This window comes from Carya illinoinensis, chromosome 1 (genome assembly GCF_018687715.1).
Source record: "Carya illinoinensis cultivar Pawnee chromosome 1, C.illinoinensisPawnee_v1, whole genome shotgun sequence".
In the NCBI taxonomy this organism is placed as follows: domain Eukaryota; kingdom Viridiplantae; phylum Streptophyta; class Magnoliopsida; order Fagales; family Juglandaceae; genus Carya; species Carya illinoinensis.
The window spans coordinates 51417083-51438451 of NC_056752.1; the positions used below are offsets into that span (position 1 = coordinate 51417083).

The following is a 21369-nucleotide window of genomic DNA, read 5'->3' on the forward strand; positions in this document are numbered from 1 at the left end:
AATCATCAATGTAATTAAGGGGGATACCAGTATATATATATGTGTGTGTGTGTGTGTTCTGCATGCATGGATAATATTATAGTACAACCTGGAGAAATGAATCGAGGGTAATTGGGAATCAGGCTTTTGTAGTATGTTAATTTACAATAACAGGAAAATACAAATGATCTTGCACGTGATTCTTGATCATCATGTTGATCTAATTCCTCTTCTTTTCGACTTACGTACGTACTATTTTTATTAGTTTCGACTCCAGCTTTTAATTCTAGTCTAATGAAATTGAATTCATTATCTTTCCTTTAATCATCGATATCGAATCTAAGCCTTCTAATATTGCTCGATCCTCTTGGTTGGAGTACTTGGGGATTGATCAATAATAATATAGATGCATGGATCAGTACGTACGCGTAGATCATCATCCCTCTGCAATGGGTAATTTCACTTGTCAAGAATATCTTATTCATGGAATTAACGAACAGTATCTTATTGCAACGTCCGTAGCATACCTCAATGGAAAGGCCATAATATCTTGCCGCCTAACAGTGTGCCGCATGATGATGGTATTAACCAAAGAGAAGACATGAACGGTGGAGATCAAATCTGAATCTGACCGATTGATTCATAATGAAAAGATAAAATTAAGTCGCAATTTCTTTTACAAAAAAATTCAATAATCAAGGCTTGGCCTAGGTATTTATTCCCGTTACAAAGAAATAGTTATAAACACCCTGTAACTTCCTTTCTTCCTTTCTTTTTCCCGGGCAATAATGCAAGAAAACACCTTGTAACTAGGTATTCGTGCAAGTAGTAATAATCAGAGGGCATCAATGCATTTACAACAGCCAATCTCATCCCTAAAACCCAGTCTTTAAACTAAACCATAACAACAGTAAGTTAGTTGATTCCTCTCCTCCGATTCATGGCAACCAAAGGATCTTGCACCATGAAATACTATGGAAATAGTTGAGGCTGCCTTCAAATTAATCTTCCTGTCATGCTAAGATTGTTTGCAATATACAGCAGTAACTGATCTTGCCAAAGTGCAGTTGCTTAGCTGGAAGTGTTTTGTCCAAAGAACCAAAACCATATGAAGAATAGGAGCTGCCTCAGACCATAACACATGAAAGACTTGCTTATATCCCTTCAGCATTGCCAGATTTCATACCACCTTTTCGAGTTAAGTATTCTTTTGGGCCTCATGGATGAATGGCAATTGTATCTGGTTAAAAACCCCAGGTACCAACAAAAACCAGGGAAGACAAGCAAGACACAGCAAATCACAATGTACATGTACTTCCTAATTGCACATCTTGAGTGAGGTACAGAGGTCCATGGCTATAGCGTACTCACGATCTGCTGGCTCTCCCTGCCAAATTAAGCAGCTTTTCGGATTATTAGCCTGCACCATGCACATGAAAAACAATATGATAACCTTTCAAATTCAGGAGAACCCAAAGATTTCGAGATGGAAAACTTCCAACTTTTAACTCATTATATTACTCCTTTCCTCGGATATTTTTTCCAAATTAAAACCTGGATGAAACAAAACATAACACTCACTAGGAGTTCCATATTTCATATGTCAATGTCTGTTGCCATTTACTTCAACACAATGCTCATAGAGAGAATGATGCTTTGCAGGAATATAATCCTTGAACCTGTTCAAGGATACCAACATAGAATGTGAGATTAGGATATATGAAATGCTGAAGTTACTGAATCTAGGTAATAAAATGCATTAAGAGATTAATAGGGATGTTTCAAAGAAAAAACAAAAAAGGGAAGTCCTGCAAATACTGCAAAAAAAAACAAAAAATCATCTGTCTCAAGAAGCTTAGTTTTTGGATTTTTAGGGTCTATTTGGGAACACAACTGTTCACAGGTTTCTCATATATTCTTATTTATTTTCTTCCAAAACATTACTCAAACACAAAACACTTCAAGTTCAAAGCTTCAACCTTTTCATCTAACCATTACAATTTTTCCAAACTCCCAAACAAAACACAAAACCCTATACAACTTTTCTAAACTTCCAAACAAAAATAATACTAAAAAATTATATTCAAACAATATTTTAACTTTTTTTTTTTTTTTGATAAATAAGCAAATTATATTGATCAAAGAATGTTAAAGCCAGAAATACAACTCTAAAGCCCTAACTAGGTAGGCACATTAGCGGCAAGAAAATCATGAAGGGTCATGCCATTAAAATCCACATCAATAGCCCAACTACAAAGAGTTCTAAAAAATAAAACTTTAAGCTCCTCCAACGATCTTTCCTGGTCTTTGAAAGTCCACTCATTGCACTTCTACCACAAGCACCACATAATGCATAGAGGGATCATCTTCCAAATAGCTTTAAGTGGTTGCCTGCCTCTTATGTTTAACCAACTAGCCAAAACAGCCTCCGCGGTTTTTGGCATAACCCAGGCCATATCCAGTCAAGCAAATACCTCATTCCAGAGAGATCTTGCTATATCACAATGCAAGAGAAGATAATCTACCGACTCTCCCCCACCTCTGTACATGCAACACCAATATGCAATAATAATCGTCATTTTCCTCAAGTTGTCAATGGTAAGTATCCTACCCAAGGAGGCAATCCAAACAAAAAAAGAAACTTTGGGAGGTGTCTTGTGTTTCCAGATCTTTCTCCAAGGAAACTGAGAATTGGGCTCTTAAGGAAGGGCCCTATAGAAGGAACGAACGGAAAAAGTACCTTTGCCTGTTAGAGTCCACCACAAAACATCCTCTTGCTGCATGTTTGGTCTTATGGAACATATGAGGTTGTAGAAATCTGCAAAACTGCTCATTTCCCAATCCTGTGCTGCCCTATTAAAATTAATATTCCAAAGAATCTCCCCCCCCCCCCGATATCTCCATAACTTCCGCCACTGAGACATCCTTGGCACTTGCCAATTGGAAAAGAGAATGATGCAAATCTTTTAAAGTCATGTTGACACACCAAACATCTCTCTAGAATTTGATCCTAGATCCCACACTCAGCTGAAGCTTAATATAACGGTTAAACACCCCTCACCCTCTTCTAATGTGTTTCAACAACCAAACTCCATAAGCCCCACTTACTTCTCTAGTACACCAATCCCCTCATAAACCACCACATTTTTTCTCAATCAATACTTTCCATAGAGTGTCTGGTTCCCTAGCAAATCTCCATAGTTGTTTGCCTAATAGCGCTCGATTGAATACTCTTAGGTTTCTAACCCCCAAACCTCCCCCAAAGATAGGACAACAAATCTGCTCCCATTTAACCAGGTGAAACTTGAACTCCTCACCCAAACCCCCCCCCCCCCAAAAAAAAAAAATCATGCTGGAGCTTCTCAATACGGGCCGCCACACTTACTGGTATTGGGAAGGGAGATAAAAAATAAGTAGGTAGGTTAGAAAGTGTACTCTTTATCAAATTAATCCTTCCACCTTTCGACGGGTACATTCTCTTCCACCCCACCAATCTCTGCTCTATTTTCTCAATCACTGTATTCCAAACCGAAGGTGCCCTCAAGGCACTCCCCAACGGAAGTCCCAGGTAGGTCATAGGAAAGGAGGTATACCTTCAAACCGAAAACTGCCTCAAAGCAAAAGAGAATGGCCTTTAGGACTTGCATCTGATTTTTCTCGACTTCACACATAATAAATATATCATCTGCAAACAGTAAATGAGAAATATTAATAATACCACTTTCCGGAGTTCCGATCGAGAATCCGTCTAGAAAGCCATTTTAAACCATAGTTAAGAGCATCCTACTTAGAGCCTCCGTGACTATAACAAACAAGGGTGACAACGGGTCCCATTGTATCAAACCGTGAGAACTCTAAAAGAAACCCACTGAAGCTCCATTTATCAAGACAGAGAACTTTGCCATAGATCTGCACCAATGGATCCACGCCCTCCATCGCTCCCCAAAATCACAACTCCTGAGTAAATGAAGAAGGAAGTCCTAGTTAACATGGTCATATGCCTTTTCCATGTCGAGTTTGCACATGATCCCTGTGTTCCCTGCTTTCAGTCTACTATCGATGCATTCATTTGCAATAAGCACCGCATCCAAAATTTATCTACCTTTTTCAAAGGCATTTTGAGGTTTTGTAACAATCTTCCCCATCACCTCACTCAATCTGTTCGCAAGTACTTTAGAGATGATGTTATACACCCCATTCAATAGACTAATAGGCTGAAAATCCTTTATCTCCGTGGCCCCCACCTTCTTGGGTATTAATGCAAGGAAAGTGGTATCAAGACTTTTTTCAAATTTTCCAGCCAAGAAAAACTCTTGAAAAACCCTCATGAGGTCCTCCTTTAGCACTTCCCAACAATCTTGAAAAAAACCAACAGAGAAACCATCCGGTCCAAGAGCCTTATCCCTAGTCCTTTTCCTCACTAGTTCATAAACCTCTAACTCCTCAAAATCCCTTTCCAAGCATGCCACATTGCTCAACCCGATGGTATCAAAGTCCATCCCATTCAGTGGAGGCCGCCATCCCACCTGCTCCACTAGAAGGTTCTCAAAGAAGTCAATAACATGATTGTGAAGTACCTACTCATCTCTACATTCCACACCATCAACTTTCAGCATCTCAATGTTTTGGCTAGTTTTTTAGCAGGTACTTAAGATGCTGAAAAATATATTTTAACTTTATAATATTTTTATTCAACTTTTTCTCTCTCATTTTTCAAAATCCAATAAAATATCTTAACTCAAACTATTTCACTATTATTTACAAGCCATTTCACTACTATTCATAGATATTCTGAGATATTCTTAGTCTCCCAATGAGCCCTTAGTTGTAACCCCCAAGCTCCCTCTTGTAAAAGTGAGGGTTTACTAATAAAATTGGGATAATGTACTCTCTTTTCTTTTTCTTTTTTTTCAAACAAATCTGTCCCGGCATCTGTTGCATTGTCAAGCTTAAACATATATCAGGTTGTGCCATGCTAGCAACAACTTGAAAGCATAACACAAGTGATAAGGTAGAGTACTCAAAAATTAATAATATAGCTCAGCTATTACAGTTGGAATCTGAGACACCCAATAGAAGGCATAAGAACCCATAAGCATGAGTAAAACAATACACTTCTCTCATCAGGAACCCTCAGCTTTCAAGTCAAAATCTTTAAATACATAGCCGCATCAACAATAGCACCCATAAGCATCAAAAGAAAAGTATACTATCTTATCAAGTAACCTCAGCCTACAAACCAAAGCTAATGCACAGCCATATGCGATTTTTCTCCACAGAATAATTTTTTTTATCGGTAAATAAGGATTTTATTGATGGGAACTAGGCATAGCCCAGCTCCACAGTATAAAGCTTAAATAACAATGAATACCTTTTAAGAAGAGGAAGCCTATCTGGTCCAGAGAATAAGCTCACAATGGATTGCAAAGCTTGACTTGTCTGCATTGTTTTAGACTTGAGGGCCTTCAGAAACTCAACAAATTTTTTATATTCTTCAGCACTAAGCTTCTCTTTAACCTGTAAAAATAAAATCAAGCAAATATCCACAACCAATTTCTTCATTGCCATTTTAAAAAAGAAAATAATAAAAAACTTGGTGAGCAAAATAATTTCCTCTAGTTCTTATGTTTCAGTGAAGAATCACAACAAAACAAGATTCCTTTAATACAGTTCTGAGGTTTCCAAGGCAAAATTCCAGGAAAACCAGTTTCTGTGGAAGAATTGCATTCTCAGGTGTCCCATCTATGAAGCATAGATATTTTTAATAAAGCTTTTAGACAATTTTGGTCCTTTCCCTTATAAACATCTTCCTCGTCTTAAAGTGGTTTAGGTAGGGCAGACTCCAGCGTAAGAGCAGGGAGGAGCTTGAGAAAGAGAAACTAACAGTTTGAAGGGCCAACACTGCTTCCATAGGAAGGAAGTGCTTTATCCATCATGGCAGAAAACAAAAAATTGAGAAACCACCATCGTACTGATCTCTTGAACTGGCATGTAACAACCTCAGAAACAGACTATTCCCCAAAAATAACTTAGCAGCTAATAAGTGGAAGAGCTTATATTTGTGTGAGAAACCAAAGAAAAACTTTAAGATCAGGAAGATTGATACAAAGAATAAATTTTAATTATTCCTAGGTGTATATTCCTTAAATAAAAAACAAAGCAAACATTGATACAATTAAATCATTTTAGTTTTATTATAAAAATTCACCTGAATCAGAAAATCGGATCCTCTGTTCTCCTCATTACCACTGGGCACATTAATGGACTGAACATCTTTGTTCTTCTGCCTGAGAAACTCAACTTCACTCCTCTGAGGAGTCCCATTGTCTTTGTGCAGCAATGCTGTACCAACTTGAGCATGTTGTGAACTTATACTATTAGAAATTGGTGAATTCTCAAGTCGCACTGAATTGATACCGGAAGAAGCCCCATTTGTTTCAAACTTCTTTGCACGGGATAAGTGTTCATGAAAAACTTCAATCTGTTGTGTTGCAACATTTTCCATGCTTACTAATTTGCGCTTCCTGGCATGAAAAGGCGCTAGCAGTTCTTCTTTGCTTGGTTGTTCATCCAATATAGAATAACCAGTCAAATCAATTACTTCATGAGCTTGGTTTTGCATATTTTTCCTTGCAGGCATCGGCAAATTTTTCTCATTGCAGATGGTATCCCTCGAACACTTCGAAATTAAAGATTGATTCTTGGAGAGAGTAAGAGATGAGCGATTCGCTGGAAGAAATTCCTTCACTCGGCTTGAAAAATTGCCCTTTGTAGTGTTTGGTAGGGAAGAAGAGGTCTTTATAGAGGAATCTTGACTTATTGGTGTCATCTGAAAATCCATCTCTCCAATTAACAGCTCACATAAATCATACCATCAAAAAGTGAATTTACATAGAAGTACGAGTATCTTTACCAGTCAAAGAGTTACCTGGGTGAGAGATTTCTCCAGAAGTAGCTCTGTTTGTATCGCTTCTATTTCTCCTGCATGAGGGAATTTGGCATTAGCTACAGAATAGATGGCCTGTGTTGTTGCAAAACACGGCAAAGTGCTGCTTTGATAATACATACGTGTAATAGACAGGGCACAAAACAGTAGATGTAGTTCAGACTTTCTGAAGTAAGCAAAACAAGCATTAAATCATAGCATACACCTTCTAATGTTAATGTCCCAGTACATGGCTATGCCTAATGCTTTCATTAATAAAATTTCTTGGTTACTTATAAAAAAAATAATAATGCCCCAGATTGAAGTTGGTTCATAATCTCACAGAACACTTTATGAGGTAGGCACCTGGCTTCTCTATTTCAGTAAATTTTTTTGATAGGTAATCAAGAGTTTTTTATGTAAGTAGGTAATCAAGAATTTTATTCATAAGAAAAGTAGGCATAGCCCATTCTCCATTTCAGTAAATACAACATGATCATTTGTGAATGTGACACTCCTTGCCGCTAAAATAAAGTCATATATGTTGTGTACTCGGGAGATCATTTTTCTTCTTATTTAGATCTTTTATCCTTCTGTTTTCCTTCACCTCCCTAGTCAGGTGCTCCTCTTGCATACACTTTGTGCGTGCAAGTGGAACACCCCTTTGCTTATTTGATAAAATGACTATCAAATAAAAATAAGGCGTATCCGCTGGGTCTTTATCCCCGTTTTAGGTTCCCTAAGGTTTTGATAAATTAGTCGCATTTTAACGGGCACCATACAAGAAGTCTTCCTTAGAATCAACTAAGACAAAAACTTCAAAGTTCAAAGCTGGTTGTAAAAGTTTCAGTTATCTACCATTTGACTTGAGCATTAAGTGATATCTGACCCTCTTTCTGAATTCATGTTTCCCTTCTAGTATTATGTCAAATTAGATTAGAGAGATTTTTTTTTTTTTTGATAGGTAGACTTGAGAGAACTTATTTTAAAACCATCCTTCACAGTGTTCTTTGAGTAATAAAGTTTTGTTTAGCTATCAAAAAATAAAACCATCCTTTACAGTGCATTTAATCGTTCTTGACATCTCATATCAGTGTAGTAATTATTCTCAAAGAAACATAGACTTATGAAAGGTGACAGTGTAAGTGTCTCATTGCCTATATTGCAGCCTTTCCATTTTGAAACCTACAGCCTCTCCATAATGGAGGTGTTAGAGAAAAATAGTAATAATATATGTCAGCATCAAAAACATCGCCTCAAAACAATGTCACAGGACAAGCTTGGAATTGTCAATTTGAGGTTCCAGTGTAAGGTTTGGGGGGAAAACCGAACCACTAGCCTTAGGTAAAGAGAGAGTTGTTAGGCAGATAGGGTAGGTGCATATCCTCCAACCACATGAGAGAGAGAGAGAGAGAGAGAGAGAGAGAGAGAGAGAGAGAGCACACACCCAATATGGGATAAAGTTAATGAAAGAGAGAGCACCCAGTTGCATGTGTAAGAAAGATGGTGAATCAGTTAACCATATGTTTCTACATTGCGAGTGGCCAGGACCATATGGGCTGATTTTTTTATTGGAATTGGATTATCATGGGTCATGACCCATAGATTGGTGGATTTTCTAGCATGCTGGAGAGGCCTCCGAGGAAATTCACAAGTTGCAGAAATCTGGAAAATGGTCCCTATATCTATGTGTTGGTGTATTTGGCAGGACTCGAATGATAGAAGTTGCAAAAACCATGAGAGAACAATGGAGAAGCTGAAAGTTTTTTTCTTTAAAACATGTTTTCTTGGGTGGGGGCCATTGTTTGTAATGGACTAAATGTCTATGACTTTCTACTTTCAGTTATAAACTCTTAGGTACTTCTCATGTATACTCTCTAAGTACTTGGGCGTTGCCTATTATTATGAATAAAATTTCTTGATTATCGATCAAAGAAATAGTGAATGCAAATAAACAACATATGGCCATAAGGTAAGCCCCCCTAATGGGAAGCTTGCACTTGTCTGTAAAATGTGAGCATGCATTCTGGATTAGACTTGGAATTCTTCTTTCCAGTTCACATTTTTCTCATTATATTTTTTTTTATTTCCAAGCTTCTTTTCACTTCACACACTGATCAAATAGCTTCACTTTCTGACTACCTCTCAGCCAGAAGACAGAGTGTGTTCCTAAACAGTCATTTGTCTACTGATATCAACGTTCAAGTGGACTTTAGCCAACGGATACATACATATCATTCTATATATATGTCCATACAAAAATACATTTATATATATAATATATCTGGGTCTATTTATCAAAAAATATATATATAATATATCTAGGTCTGCGATGCACATGTAGTTATAAAAGTGTGCCATTCTATCAATCCTACACATAATTCCTTCAAATTCCTGAAGGAATTTTTTTTTTTTATAAGTAATAAACTTTATTGAAATGAATGAAACTAGGCGGAGTCCATGTACACAGGAAGTATAAACGGTGAGACACCTAATTCTATTCTAGAAAGCTGAAAAAAAATTCCTGAAGGAATTACACACTGATAGATCTGAAAATCATTCAAACAGTGTAACCGGCAATGTTCTTTAGCTGGAAGATACTTACCCCTGTTTTTAGTTTGTATAAAACTCAGATCTGTAGATCCCCGAGCTCGTCCATCCCGAAAAAATTGGGTCAATGTAAAAACTACATCCCCAAATTTGGAGTAACACTGCCAGATCAGAAATGAATTAATACTAAAGATTCAACTATAAGAAGGTTATTTTAAAAGAAAAAATTACCTTGATGTGAGGCTGTATCCATTGCGATACCTGGGACTGACGATATGGATGTGCAAACCTGTAATAACTCAGAAAATAAAAATAATCAAACAAAAAAAGAGATACATACATGTCAAAGTTATATCAATAGGAGAAATAAATAAATAAAACGTATAAAAGGTGGTTAAATTTTGGTTGCTAGTCAAAGTCCAATGTGGGCTTGGGTAACACTTTCAATAACTAGAAACAATGTTGATCATATCACAAATAGCCATCTAAGAATAACATTATTTTCCAACACAGAGACATTAAAAAGTAGTGATCATATTACAAACAGCCATATCAAAATTAGAAACAATAGTGATGATCATATTACAAACAGCCATCTAAGAATTACACATTTTTCCAAATAAATTTTGATGCATCCTACAGATTTTGTTGGGAGAAAAGGTGAAATTATACCATACACTCCCCCAAAAATATCATTTCTTTTGCAATATGATCTCCAAACTACCAGAATGAATTAACACCCACAATTTGAAACATAAGTTGCAATCCATCCATCTTAATTGTTAGATCTTAATTAGAGGGCAATTGCAGCTAATGTTTCAGCTAGGGAGACTCGGTGATTGGATATTTTGGAGTTCATATTGTAAAAGGAATTGTAGTTTGGGAGGGTAAACTATAATTTTCCAGAGGGAAAAATAAGAGAGAGGAAGAGAATATATCAAAATAAAAGTATAATTCTAACACCTGCCATCATGTTTGTTCAGCCATTTTTAATTATTGGGAGACTTGGGGAGTTTAAGATCCAAACATGAAGCTACCTTATATGGCTTTAAATGGAAATGGCAGTTGATGATATACTAGAAAATTGTTGTGAAATTTTCAAAGTTCATCAGTTTTTTTCCTATTTCTCTGCACTGGAGGTAGGGGGAATGCAGAAGTTATCTAATTCCAAAAAACTTAAAAGTGGCTAATAACAGCCCGTTAAAGTCAATACTTCTGTTTTTTTATAAGTAAAAGCAAAATTTAATTGATAGAAATACGCATAGCCCAAGTACACATGGAAATATACAAAGAAAATGCCCAAGTACCATTAAGCACTAGTGAGGGATACAAACAGATCATGAAAACTGTCCTATTTACAACTAATGACCGAAGCCCAAGAAAACAAAGTATTATAAAAAGAAACTCTTCAGCTCAGCCAAGGAACGTTCCCGATCTTCAAAACACCTCTTTTTTTTTATAAGTAAAAATATTATATATATCAATAGGAGTAACCAAGTACACTAGACATATACAAGAAAACGCCTAGCCCATACTAGAGAGTCCCTAATGACCCAAAAGGCCTGTGAAACACTACCCAAAATACTCCAAGCCCGAATTGGAATGGAACACACCTCCCCAACGATCCTCAAAACACCTCTTATCTTCAATACTAAAGAGCATCTCATAAACTAATGATTTGATGGCACAATGGAAAAACATGAAGACAATGTGAACAGAGAGAAATATAAAGTAATAATGTTTTAACAATGAGAACTGGGGCTTGAGCAAGACAGACACGAAAACAATCAACGTACTTGTGCATTTTGGTGAATCTATGACAAAAAGTGACAATCAACAGAGAGAAAAACCTTTCATCACAAAAAATAATTGCTCCATAATCATGACGATGACGGATTACACGTCCAACAGCCTGATTCACAGCTCGTGATGCTTGTTGATTATACCATTCTTCTCCAGTTAGAACCTACAGAGTTAGATTTCAATAACATCAGTGACAAAACATTTAGCATTTAAAGTGACATCTCTCATTAAGCAGTAAAAGGGGTTGCCTGACAAACCTTGCTATGGGATAGCCCCCCTTGATCCAAGTACTCACGTTTCAGACGAACCTAATTTAATTCTCATATTATGTGAGAAAATTTATTAAAAGATGCATGGGATTCAAAGCCCAAAAAATTTATGCACATGCCAAAAAAAGATCCATCAAGACATGTTTTTGTAATCTGATGAACATATTTCTGATCCCAGCAAAACGATCCACTTTGCATTTTGGTGGGAAACAATATGCGCATCATAATTTTTTGATAAGTAAGAAGATATTTTATTGAATATGCACATCATAATTAGAGGCAACAAACTTTAATGGCATGCAACCAGGGATATTTCTTAAATGCAACGAATCAGCATGACAAAGCAAATGTATCAGAATGAAAAAATCTAAAGATGTACTCAACAATAATTTAAAAAATTAAGATTACCCATCAGGGGGGAAAAAGAAAAAAAAAAAAAAAAAAAAAGGAAGAAGAAGAAGAAGAAAAAGTTACCAATTAAGATGAAGATCACAACTAATTCAATTCTCAAAACAAAATAATTACAAGAACAAACAGTGTCAAAAAAATAATTGAAAAAATAATTCAAACCTTAGGATCGGTTCTTGTTGCAAATGGCATACCAGTGATGACCACAGCTCTTCCAGCATGGTCAGCAAAATCCAATCCTTCACTCACCTATAATACCAAATCAATTAGCTGTGATAAATTGGCTAGAACCCACAAGATACAGAGAGTAGATATAACAGCTTAATATACTAGGAGCTTTATTAGGCATAAAAAGATAACGTTTGTTAAGAAACGAACTGTAAGCCAACACATGACCTAATTTCTTCACAATCTTGGAAATGCTAAACAATTGGGAAAGATCCTGCTTTTAGCATTGAAAATACTTATTAGCTATAGAAATACAACTTGACCTGTTAGATTGTCAACCCTCAGGATTTATAATCACTACCGGTAATGTAAACAACATCAGGTGACTTAACAAGCATGCAAGGAAAGCCGCTTAATAACACATTTCAAGACAAAGGTTTGCAACAGAGTCAATGGGATGGAGCCAATTCACAAAGTTCATCATAAATTATGACCAAATACAGGACTCATTAAATGTACTTGCTAATAACTGCTGAGAATGTTACATGAGCACCTGCACTGCTTTGTGTGGGCAACATGTCAATTCTCTTAAAAGAATCATGAAGCCTATCTGGAAAAAAATTATTTGAAAGCATCCAAGGATAATGATGATGCCAGATGTATATTTGGGCTATGCCTATTGTTGTTATTAATAAAATTTATTGTTTACTTATAAAGCAATGGCAGCATGCTATGTGCAAAGAAAATTTCTTCAATATTGTCTGTCAAAAAAATTAAAAGTCTGCCAGAGCGTAACAAAAAAATGTTTTTCTTAGAATCCAGGATAAAGACATACCTTACCCCGACAAACAGCAAAAAACACTGCACCAGAAGCAGAGGCATCCTTGAGCTTAGCCAAATAGTCCTGCCAAAAAAACCAAATCAGATGGATTAAGACTCAGGAGAAAATAGCCCAATTATAAGGATGGGAAAAAATTAATGGGATATACGGGTCATGCTGGCTACCTCAATTGATGAAGGAAATAGTGAAGATTGTCTAGGTTCTACCACAGGTTTCTTATGTTTGCAGATTCTTTCCCATATAGTTGTTGAGTTTGCATGACTCTACAAAAAAATTGAAACTTGCAATGAGATGAAAGCAAATAAATTGCACCTTTTCACTATTTGTGTTGAGGCCCTACCATATTCTTCCAGCATCCAATGCATTGGTCCAATATGTAGTATGATGGAAAGAATACAAGCAAGCCATCAGGTACAATTCGTGCGAAGTTGACTGAACACAAAAAGTAAAAAAAACATAACTTTTTCTCAAATGCACTTAATTTTTTTTTGATAAGATAGAATTTTATTCAAAGAATGTAATAGGCGAAGCCCATGTACAAAGGAAAAATGCATCTAAAAAACTATCGGCCTACTCAATTGGACACCCTTCATATTTTGATAACGAAAGGTGTCTTGGTTTAAAATTTAGTGACATTGCCTCAAATATTTTACACTAGAACATATGATACAAGAAAAGAGCCGCAATGGCCTCTCATACTGAGTTGCAGGATATCTAGTAACTAGATTTCTTCAGCTATTTTTGATGATTTCTTAGATGGCAAAGGATTTTAGTGAAGTATAAATGTAAAAGATTGAACCATGAGACTTTGTGGGTAGATTGGTATAAAATAGAGGCCAAGGATGAAGGAGAAAATAAATACTAGAAACTCGCAACAAGGTTTACTGAGCAACCACGCTTGGGAGGGAGAAGGCAATCACATCCTCAAAACTTTGAGACACATATTGGAATTTTGCTGAAATCATAGTCTGAATTTTGTCATGTTATATGAAGATAGGCTAATGCCAATTATTATGCTACACAGAAAAGGATTCATAAATAGTAAAGATAAATATTTAAAAGAAATCTATAGCTAGGAGGAAACTGCTAAAACAAAATAAAAAAGACACTAGAACTTGAAAACAAAAATATAAAACTTGATTAAAATTGAACAGAAACTTTCTAATGCAAATAAATATAAAAATAATACTTATTAGTAACTAAGTAGCCTCAAATGTAGCCACTTAGACCCCAGATCGAACTAAACCACAATTCAAGAACCCTTTGGAATTTAATTTTGTCTTTTCTTGAACCTTTACTTTTGTCCATCAACTTGCCTTTTCTGTTGAAAGTTATGAACCAGTTTAAGTGGAACCCAACTAAGTCCCACATTGAGTGGGTAAATTATGATGGAGGTGCATGAGGATGATAAAAGTGCATTAAATGCCAAGTCTCTCAACTATTCCTTACCGAATGGAACTGGATTTTATATTAATTATAATGATCGCCAATTGTAATGTCCTTGAGTCATTGAATTTAAGAATGAAAATTATGCCACCTTCAGCATAGGAACATTAATATCAGCCACATTTAATTTGTTGTATGTTCTATTACTGTTCTTCTCCAAAGCCCCAGCGTTCTCATGTTCTTGCCTTTCTATCTCTCACTCGCAAAACTAGCAAGCTTGAAGATACATCCAGCTCATGAATCCACTCACCACCTTCCTCTCCAAGTTATAGCAAGCACCAAGTGATAAAACATCATTTCACTGCGAGCAGATCACCGCAGGTGATCGGTATTTCAATAGCTATATAACACGTGATAACAAAATAAGTTCAATGAATGCAGAAGGCCACCTTCAATTTAGGGCTATGAACCGTAAGATTGCTCCTTATTCCAATAACAAGATCAAACGGTAAATCAAAAAAATAATTTTTGACGGCAAGATGGTGCAAAGAAACTATAACCCCTTCCTTTTATCACCATAGGCGGTGTCCAGACAGTGGTATTAGAACAACAAAAACATCTTTAGCATATAAAACTCGGCATTCCTAGCAATCAAAAAATAAAATAAAACTCAGCATTTCAAGTGATTATGTTACATACCAATAGCATTGCCAAGCTCTTGCTTGTATTCAATAGAATCACGGTTTCGGTAAGAGGAATTGAAAGAGCAACCAGAAGGACCAGCTGGTACAACACCAGCCCATATCTGACTAGGGGTGATGACATGAGGATTTTCCAACCGAACAGGAAATTCTCTGAGTAACCAGTATGATATTTTCCATTTAGAAATTGGGGAAGTCATGGCATGACCTAATCGATATAACAGTCACTTACAATTTCAGTTCTTGTGCAAATGAATCCAGGGGAGATAACGTGCCAGATGTCAGTATAACTGAGCCCACACCCAACTTGGAGAATGCTTCCAAGGCAATTCCCGGATTGAAACACCACCAGCTTAGTGTCCTTGATGCCTTACCTGCACAATCAAAATAAATACGTAGATTTAAGCTGTGACAAGATGACATATACTAAATCGCATACCATTCTGCCCTTTGGAAATTAACACTTTCATCTACTTGTGTAAATTTTCAATGACAACTAGGAACATTCAGTTCAATATATTCACAATGCAAATAAGCTATTATGAATCAATAAGACAACTAAAAAGATCAAGTCATAATAAAATAATCAGAAAATATGTATAAATAGTACCTTTCAAGCCATCTGCAGCACTTGCTTCAACTTCATGCACGTGAACCTAACATAAATGAAAGCTTTTGAATTCAGATACCAAGTGAGTACAATAAAGATAATATAACTTTGAAATAACATGCCAGACAAGGTCTGCAATCAAGCTGTCCTACAACTGTACTTACACGATAGAATTTTGCATGAGCATTGCCCTCATCCCTGAAAATGGTATTAAGAATATCACCTATGCTTTCCAGTCGGCAAGTAGTGTGTGCCGCCTTGTGCTGGTTATCTTCCTCAATAAGCACAGCAGCGTCATCTATTATTTGAATGAGCTTAGAGACAGTTTCATGCGTGATATTTAGCTCAGAGAGTAATTCATAGATGTAGGGCCCAGGCTTAGTAAATCCCAATTCCTTAGACTGAATAGGCACTTCAGCAATCCGTTTCTCAAGCTTCAAAAGAAGTGCTGCATGAAATAAATTATTAGCACATAAGAAACGTGACTATGAGAGGTATAATAAGGACGAACAACAGAGCTTCCAGCAAAAGAACCGTAACAAATTTGTGATGCAATTTAAAACAATGAAAGCCTCATGTACACAGGGTTAATTACATTAGCAGGGAAGCCACTACAAAGCACAGGCAGTATTTAGATTGACCAAGTTTCTCTTGACCATATTGCCAGAATGATGCCAACATGCATTTTAGTATTGCTAATAAAAAGAAATGGATGAACATCAATTATTTGCTGAGTATCTCTAAGTCAAGTTACCTCTGAGGATGGCAAAATTATCTGGGTTCCGCGATTTGTCATTTGATTCTTCCCTTCTTTCTACAGATAGGTCAATACAATGTTTTGCTTCAATAATGCAAGCCTTCAGAAGCCAAGAAGGCAATTCAAAAGATGCTGCATCTGCACATAAGCTTTCCTGCATGATATTCAAATCACATGAGCATCCAATCTCATGCAATATATCATCCCAGTTACTAATGCTGCATGAATATTAATAATATCTGTCTTCAATAACTAGTAACTTTTATGAGTGGATAGCCAGAAGACAGAAGATTAAAAACGATCATATATAGTTTCAGTGTGGACAAATTAGATCTTCATTTATCACAAATCCTAACCACTTACCAAATTGTGAGCTTCATCAAATATGAGTATACTATTGTTCCAATCAACTTTTAAAGATTTTCTATTCCCCGGGTCAATGAGATAGTTATAAGGTGCAAAAAATATATCAGTAATCCGGTGGAGCTCTCGTGATACATAATAAGGACACCTACAAGAAACAAGTGGCCGGTAAATATGAAGCAAACTACATACTATTGACTTTGAAAAGGAAATACTTAGTTACCCAACCAGCTGTTGAGTCTTGAACACACAACTAAGTCAATATTTCAAGAAGAAAAAGGCATTAAGAAAGCAAACTTCACATTAACATATATTGTAAAGATTAAAAAACTGCTAAAAGAGCATACGGGCCAAATCTTCTTCCAACGTTGACTAAATCCTCAATATCAATAGGTTCATCACCAATATGAGGATTTTTCTTCATGTATTCTACAATAGAAGCACAGAGCACGGAAATTAGATATGTTTGGAATGTTTATTGCATCAAAATGTCAAAAAGAAAAGCAATCAATTTACTGTAGAAGACAATCAACAAATAGAGATCATAATTCACAATACCTTCATAGACATTCAACAAGAAGCACATTGGTTGGACAAACCAGCAGTATAACCTTGTATTGTTTTTGGTGACCTTGCCCAGGTTATTAAACTTATCTTACATTTACTTTAAAAGTTGACAGGCATTGAGTGTTGTGTGAGTGTATCTGTGCGAGTGAGTGACAGAGAGAGAGATGTGCATCCTATACTTGTCAATATACATTTTTTTCCTGGATAAGAATCCAGAGTCCTTATCGTTTTATATTGGTTTCAAATAGGCTTATGTGGGTATTTAATAGAGTAGTGAGAAGTGTAAATAAATATATATGGTTCACCAATGGAAAAGAAATAGATGATACGTAAAGAGATAATGCAGCTGGTTTCAAAAAACAAATGGGTTTCACCCAATTATATTGATGTCATTGAGCATAGGAATAATAAAGTGGAAGTTTGTGTGAAAATTAGAGGAATTAGAAGCAAATTTTTTTTTTACAAGTATCAGAAGTTTTATTGAATCAAGTAAATAGGCATAGCCCAAGTACACCAAGAAATATACAAGAGAAAACACCTAAATACACGCTGGGAACTGGTAGAAGCTAAAAGAAGATCATGAAGATTATCCACATTCAAAACAATAACCTTCGCCCAAAGCTTAAAGGGGAATTAGAAGCAAATTTTCAATTAGGTAAAATAGCAATCAGCATTAAGCATTAGTCATTGTGTATTTTTTAACCACACTGGATCTTCTTAAGATGAGGTTATGTTGTGATACCCCATATGATAAGTAAGGGTAGGTAGTGTATGGGATCCCTCGTTGCTTGGGAAGGAGAAGTCCTTGCTCTTTATAATGTTCCAATGGGGCTCCAATTGAATCATTGACTAGTCCTTTTGGAGTATAGGCCATGTTGTTTGGGTCTTCCATTGAGGCATTACACATGTGGTGCATATTATATGTAGACATATCATATCTTGTCATGTGTTGTATGTAAAAATACTAGACCTTCTCCAGATGAAATATCCTAGTCAATAAAACCAGATTGGGACTTTAACTCTAAAGTGGAAATATGGAGAGGTTGTAAACTCATCTAAACTTTATTGAGAATACTTCCAAAGATCTTTATACACTACCACCAATGTAAAACTTGCCAGGAAACCAATAATTTTGGGAGCAGGAGCCCTTTCTAACTAATATTACTTGTAAATTCTGAAGAACCACTACAGGTAAAAATATATATTTCAGCATTCTTAAATGACATGTCAATCTCATAATGACCTATGTGGAAACAAGAATGTGGAACAGCATTAATTATGCCAAAAGCGGTCGTCCACCTGAAGGATGTTTGCTTCTAGGCCATCTAGAATTCGCACTATCCAAAATTATTGTAGTTCATTCTCTTTATCCTTGATTTGGTTTTGCTCTCCTCTTATTCATATGTTATGCCATGATTTTTTTAAAACCACATTGTTGAGGTAATAGAGCTTGCTATTAAATTCCTGTACTTTAGTCGACCCAACTGTATACCTATCTATAGGAACAAATCATGACAAATACATTCTCAATGCCAAAATAATACCTGCAACACGAGAATGATGGCCACATTTACGCTTTCTACACAGCGAGTGGCAAGAATTTGTTTGTGTTTTTCCACGAAGTGAACTCACTTCATCATGAATGCACAATTGCTCTCGAGATCCTAAAACTACCATTTTGGGCCTGCATGTATCCAATATTAGTAATTTCAGGGTACATGCATATAAAAGCACCTAAAGCGATAATAAAACGAACCCCAACCTCAGAAAGAATATATATTGAGCATCGATAGGGGTCATATAGTGCAAGTAATAAACCAGGAGGAAATAGATATTTGATCTATCCAATATTGAGAATCTCAACTACAAAATATTTCAACCCTGGGGAGACTGCTGACCACCTACTCTCACATTGTGAGGACACTATGAAATGATTTTCTTTATAGGGTGGCATTGGCTTGGGTGATGCCTGGAATAGTGGTTGCTTTCCTAGCAAGCTGGAGAAGCTTACATGTCAATCCACAAAGTGCAGCAATTTGGAAGATGGATCCCATATGTTATTGTGGTGCCTTTGGATGGAAAGAAATTATAGAAATTTTGAAGACCGCAAGCAGACAACGAACAAAATTAGAGCTTTCTTTTTCAACACTTTGCCTCAATGGTCCATTGTGATAGACTTTAACGTTCTAAGTGTTTGTGAGTTTCTTGTAGTAGCTGTCAATCAAGCATAGGTGTTCTATACGTCCTATGTATATGGGCTATGCCTATTATTCTGAGCAATAAAATCCTTCATTACTTATAAAAAAAAAATCAATTCAGACCTGTAACGGGTTCTCTTTAATTCTTGAATTACTTGCCGGATTTGGCTGTGAGTGCGCGAGGTATATATTATGGCAGGAAGATTTGACCGCACAGGTTGTGACAGTGAAACATCTGGTTCGCTCTCTTCTTTCTGACTGCTTTTCACACTCATACCAGTCGAGAAACCTCCCAAACTCTTCCTCCAAGCCAGGGTTGCACAGAGAAGACACAAAGTTTTCCCAGTTCCGGTAGGGCTCTCCAAAAGTGCGTTGCATCTCTGCCATATCATAATGTGAACATGCAAATTGGATGTCAGGCAGATACCAGCGATAACAACATCAATTGTGATAATAAATTATGGCAATGATATATGGTTAGCCATTCAAAAGTAACACAAATTCAGTATATGCTATTAGTGACAGTATGCAGCTTATAAAGTGATAAAATGCTGGGCATTTCTAGCCTTCAGAGAACAAACCAGTAGAACCTATACAGCTTCAGACTCTATTTTTACACTTTTAATATCAGCTTTTAATAATAACAGTAAGACAAATTCAAATGGCATCAGAACATCTCATCATGATGAATTTGTTACTTTCACCACCAAGATATTTTCCTCCGGTAGAATATTCCCTTGAAAAAAGAGTACTGTTTTCATTATGCTTCAAGACATGCCCCTGAAAGCATAAAAATCCTATTTTGAATTAAGATACAGTGAGTAAACAGTTAGGGCCTAGAAAATCCATCGTTATATGATAGGTATATTCCGGAAAGACTTCAATCTGGTAATACGAAAACCACGTAGCTAAATTTAAAGACACTGTATACTATCCCAAAACCCATTTGAAATATATCACATAGAGAAATCAAATTAAGTTTATACACCAAAGACAAAATTACCGAATAAGCACATCCAAAACAACTGATACCAATTAGTCCAAATACATATTCACATTTCATAAAAAAACCAACTTGAAGAGTAAAAAGAAAAATAAAAACACAAGGCTGCAGCCTTTCCCAGCTAAAGTCAGTAAGCAATTTTAGTTTCTTCCGAAAATTAAATATATGCTTTAGAATGGCCTTGCAAAAGGCAATTGGTAACGGAAATTCAGGACTTATAAGCAATTTCAATGTCTTCTGAAAAAATAGGTCGTAAAATGAATTCAAGACCAAATACAACGCCTTCGAATGCTTACTTCTTGGAGAGATTGAATGACTTTTTCCATATAAACAAGCTGGCAATCGTAAGCCTCGAATGGAAAATCCACATCGACGCCTCTGATATTGTATGTCGGCATCTCTTCAAATTTCCGTAGGATTCCGGCAAATCAGGAAAGTTTTCCCGAGAAAATGACGCCGTTGGTTTTAGTTACAAACCCTAGTCAATGAGCTGATCGGAATATATTAAAGATATGTTTTCCCGCCAGATTACGGTGCACGGATGTGAGCAGAAACCAACGACGACGTTTAGCGGGCAACCAGGTATACGCGTTTACTGCCGAATGAAAACAAAAATTTTATATATTGTCACATCGTGCAGTTCTTGCATACTATATTAATATGATTGGTTATATTATTTTTTTAATATAAAATAATTAATTTGATCTATCATATTAATAAAATATATAAAAAATATACAAAAATAACTATATATATAACAGAAATAAAATGAAACAACTTTATTTGTAGTCTCCAACTATAAGTGACGTGCACTAACCCGATGTCAATGCCCACGAAATTA

At 36.1% G+C, this 21369-nt stretch overlaps 1 protein-coding gene across 3 annotated transcripts; it reads right to left on the reverse strand.

Annotated features, from left to right (window-relative positions):
• Positions 1-588: 588 nt before the first annotated feature.
• LOC122282579 (regulator of telomere elongation helicase 1 homolog) lies at positions 589-21079 on the reverse strand. Of its 3 annotated transcripts, none has more exons than XM_043094526.1 (23): positions 20825-21079; positions 19649-19905; positions 18872-19011; positions 17108-17189; positions 16761-16908; positions 16395-16551; positions 15805-16088; positions 15641-15686; positions 15263-15404; positions 15029-15183; positions 13284-13375; positions 13108-13206; positions 12938-13006; positions 12097-12183; positions 11515-11565; positions 11305-11420; positions 9686-9743; positions 9510-9615; positions 6908-6960; positions 6188-6808; positions 5351-5496; positions 1561-1658; positions 589-1366 (listed from the first exon to the last, which is right to left on the reverse strand). In XM_043094526.1, exons 1-22 carry the CDS (start codon positions 20924-20926, stop codon positions 1583-1585), a joined length of 3087 nt encoding a protein of 1028 aa, XP_042950460.1. In that variant the 5' UTR covers positions 20927-21079; the 3' UTR covers positions 589-1366; positions 1561-1582. The 3 variants fall into 3 exon arrangements, with proteins under 3 accessions (XP_042950460.1, XP_042950453.1, XP_042950466.1); XM_043094519.1 differs by having other exon boundaries at positions 589-1399; positions 20825-21078; XM_043094532.1 differs by lacking the exons at positions 18872-19011; positions 20825-21079 and having other exon boundaries at positions 589-1399; positions 19649-19714.
• Positions 21080-21369: the final 290 nt, after the last annotated feature.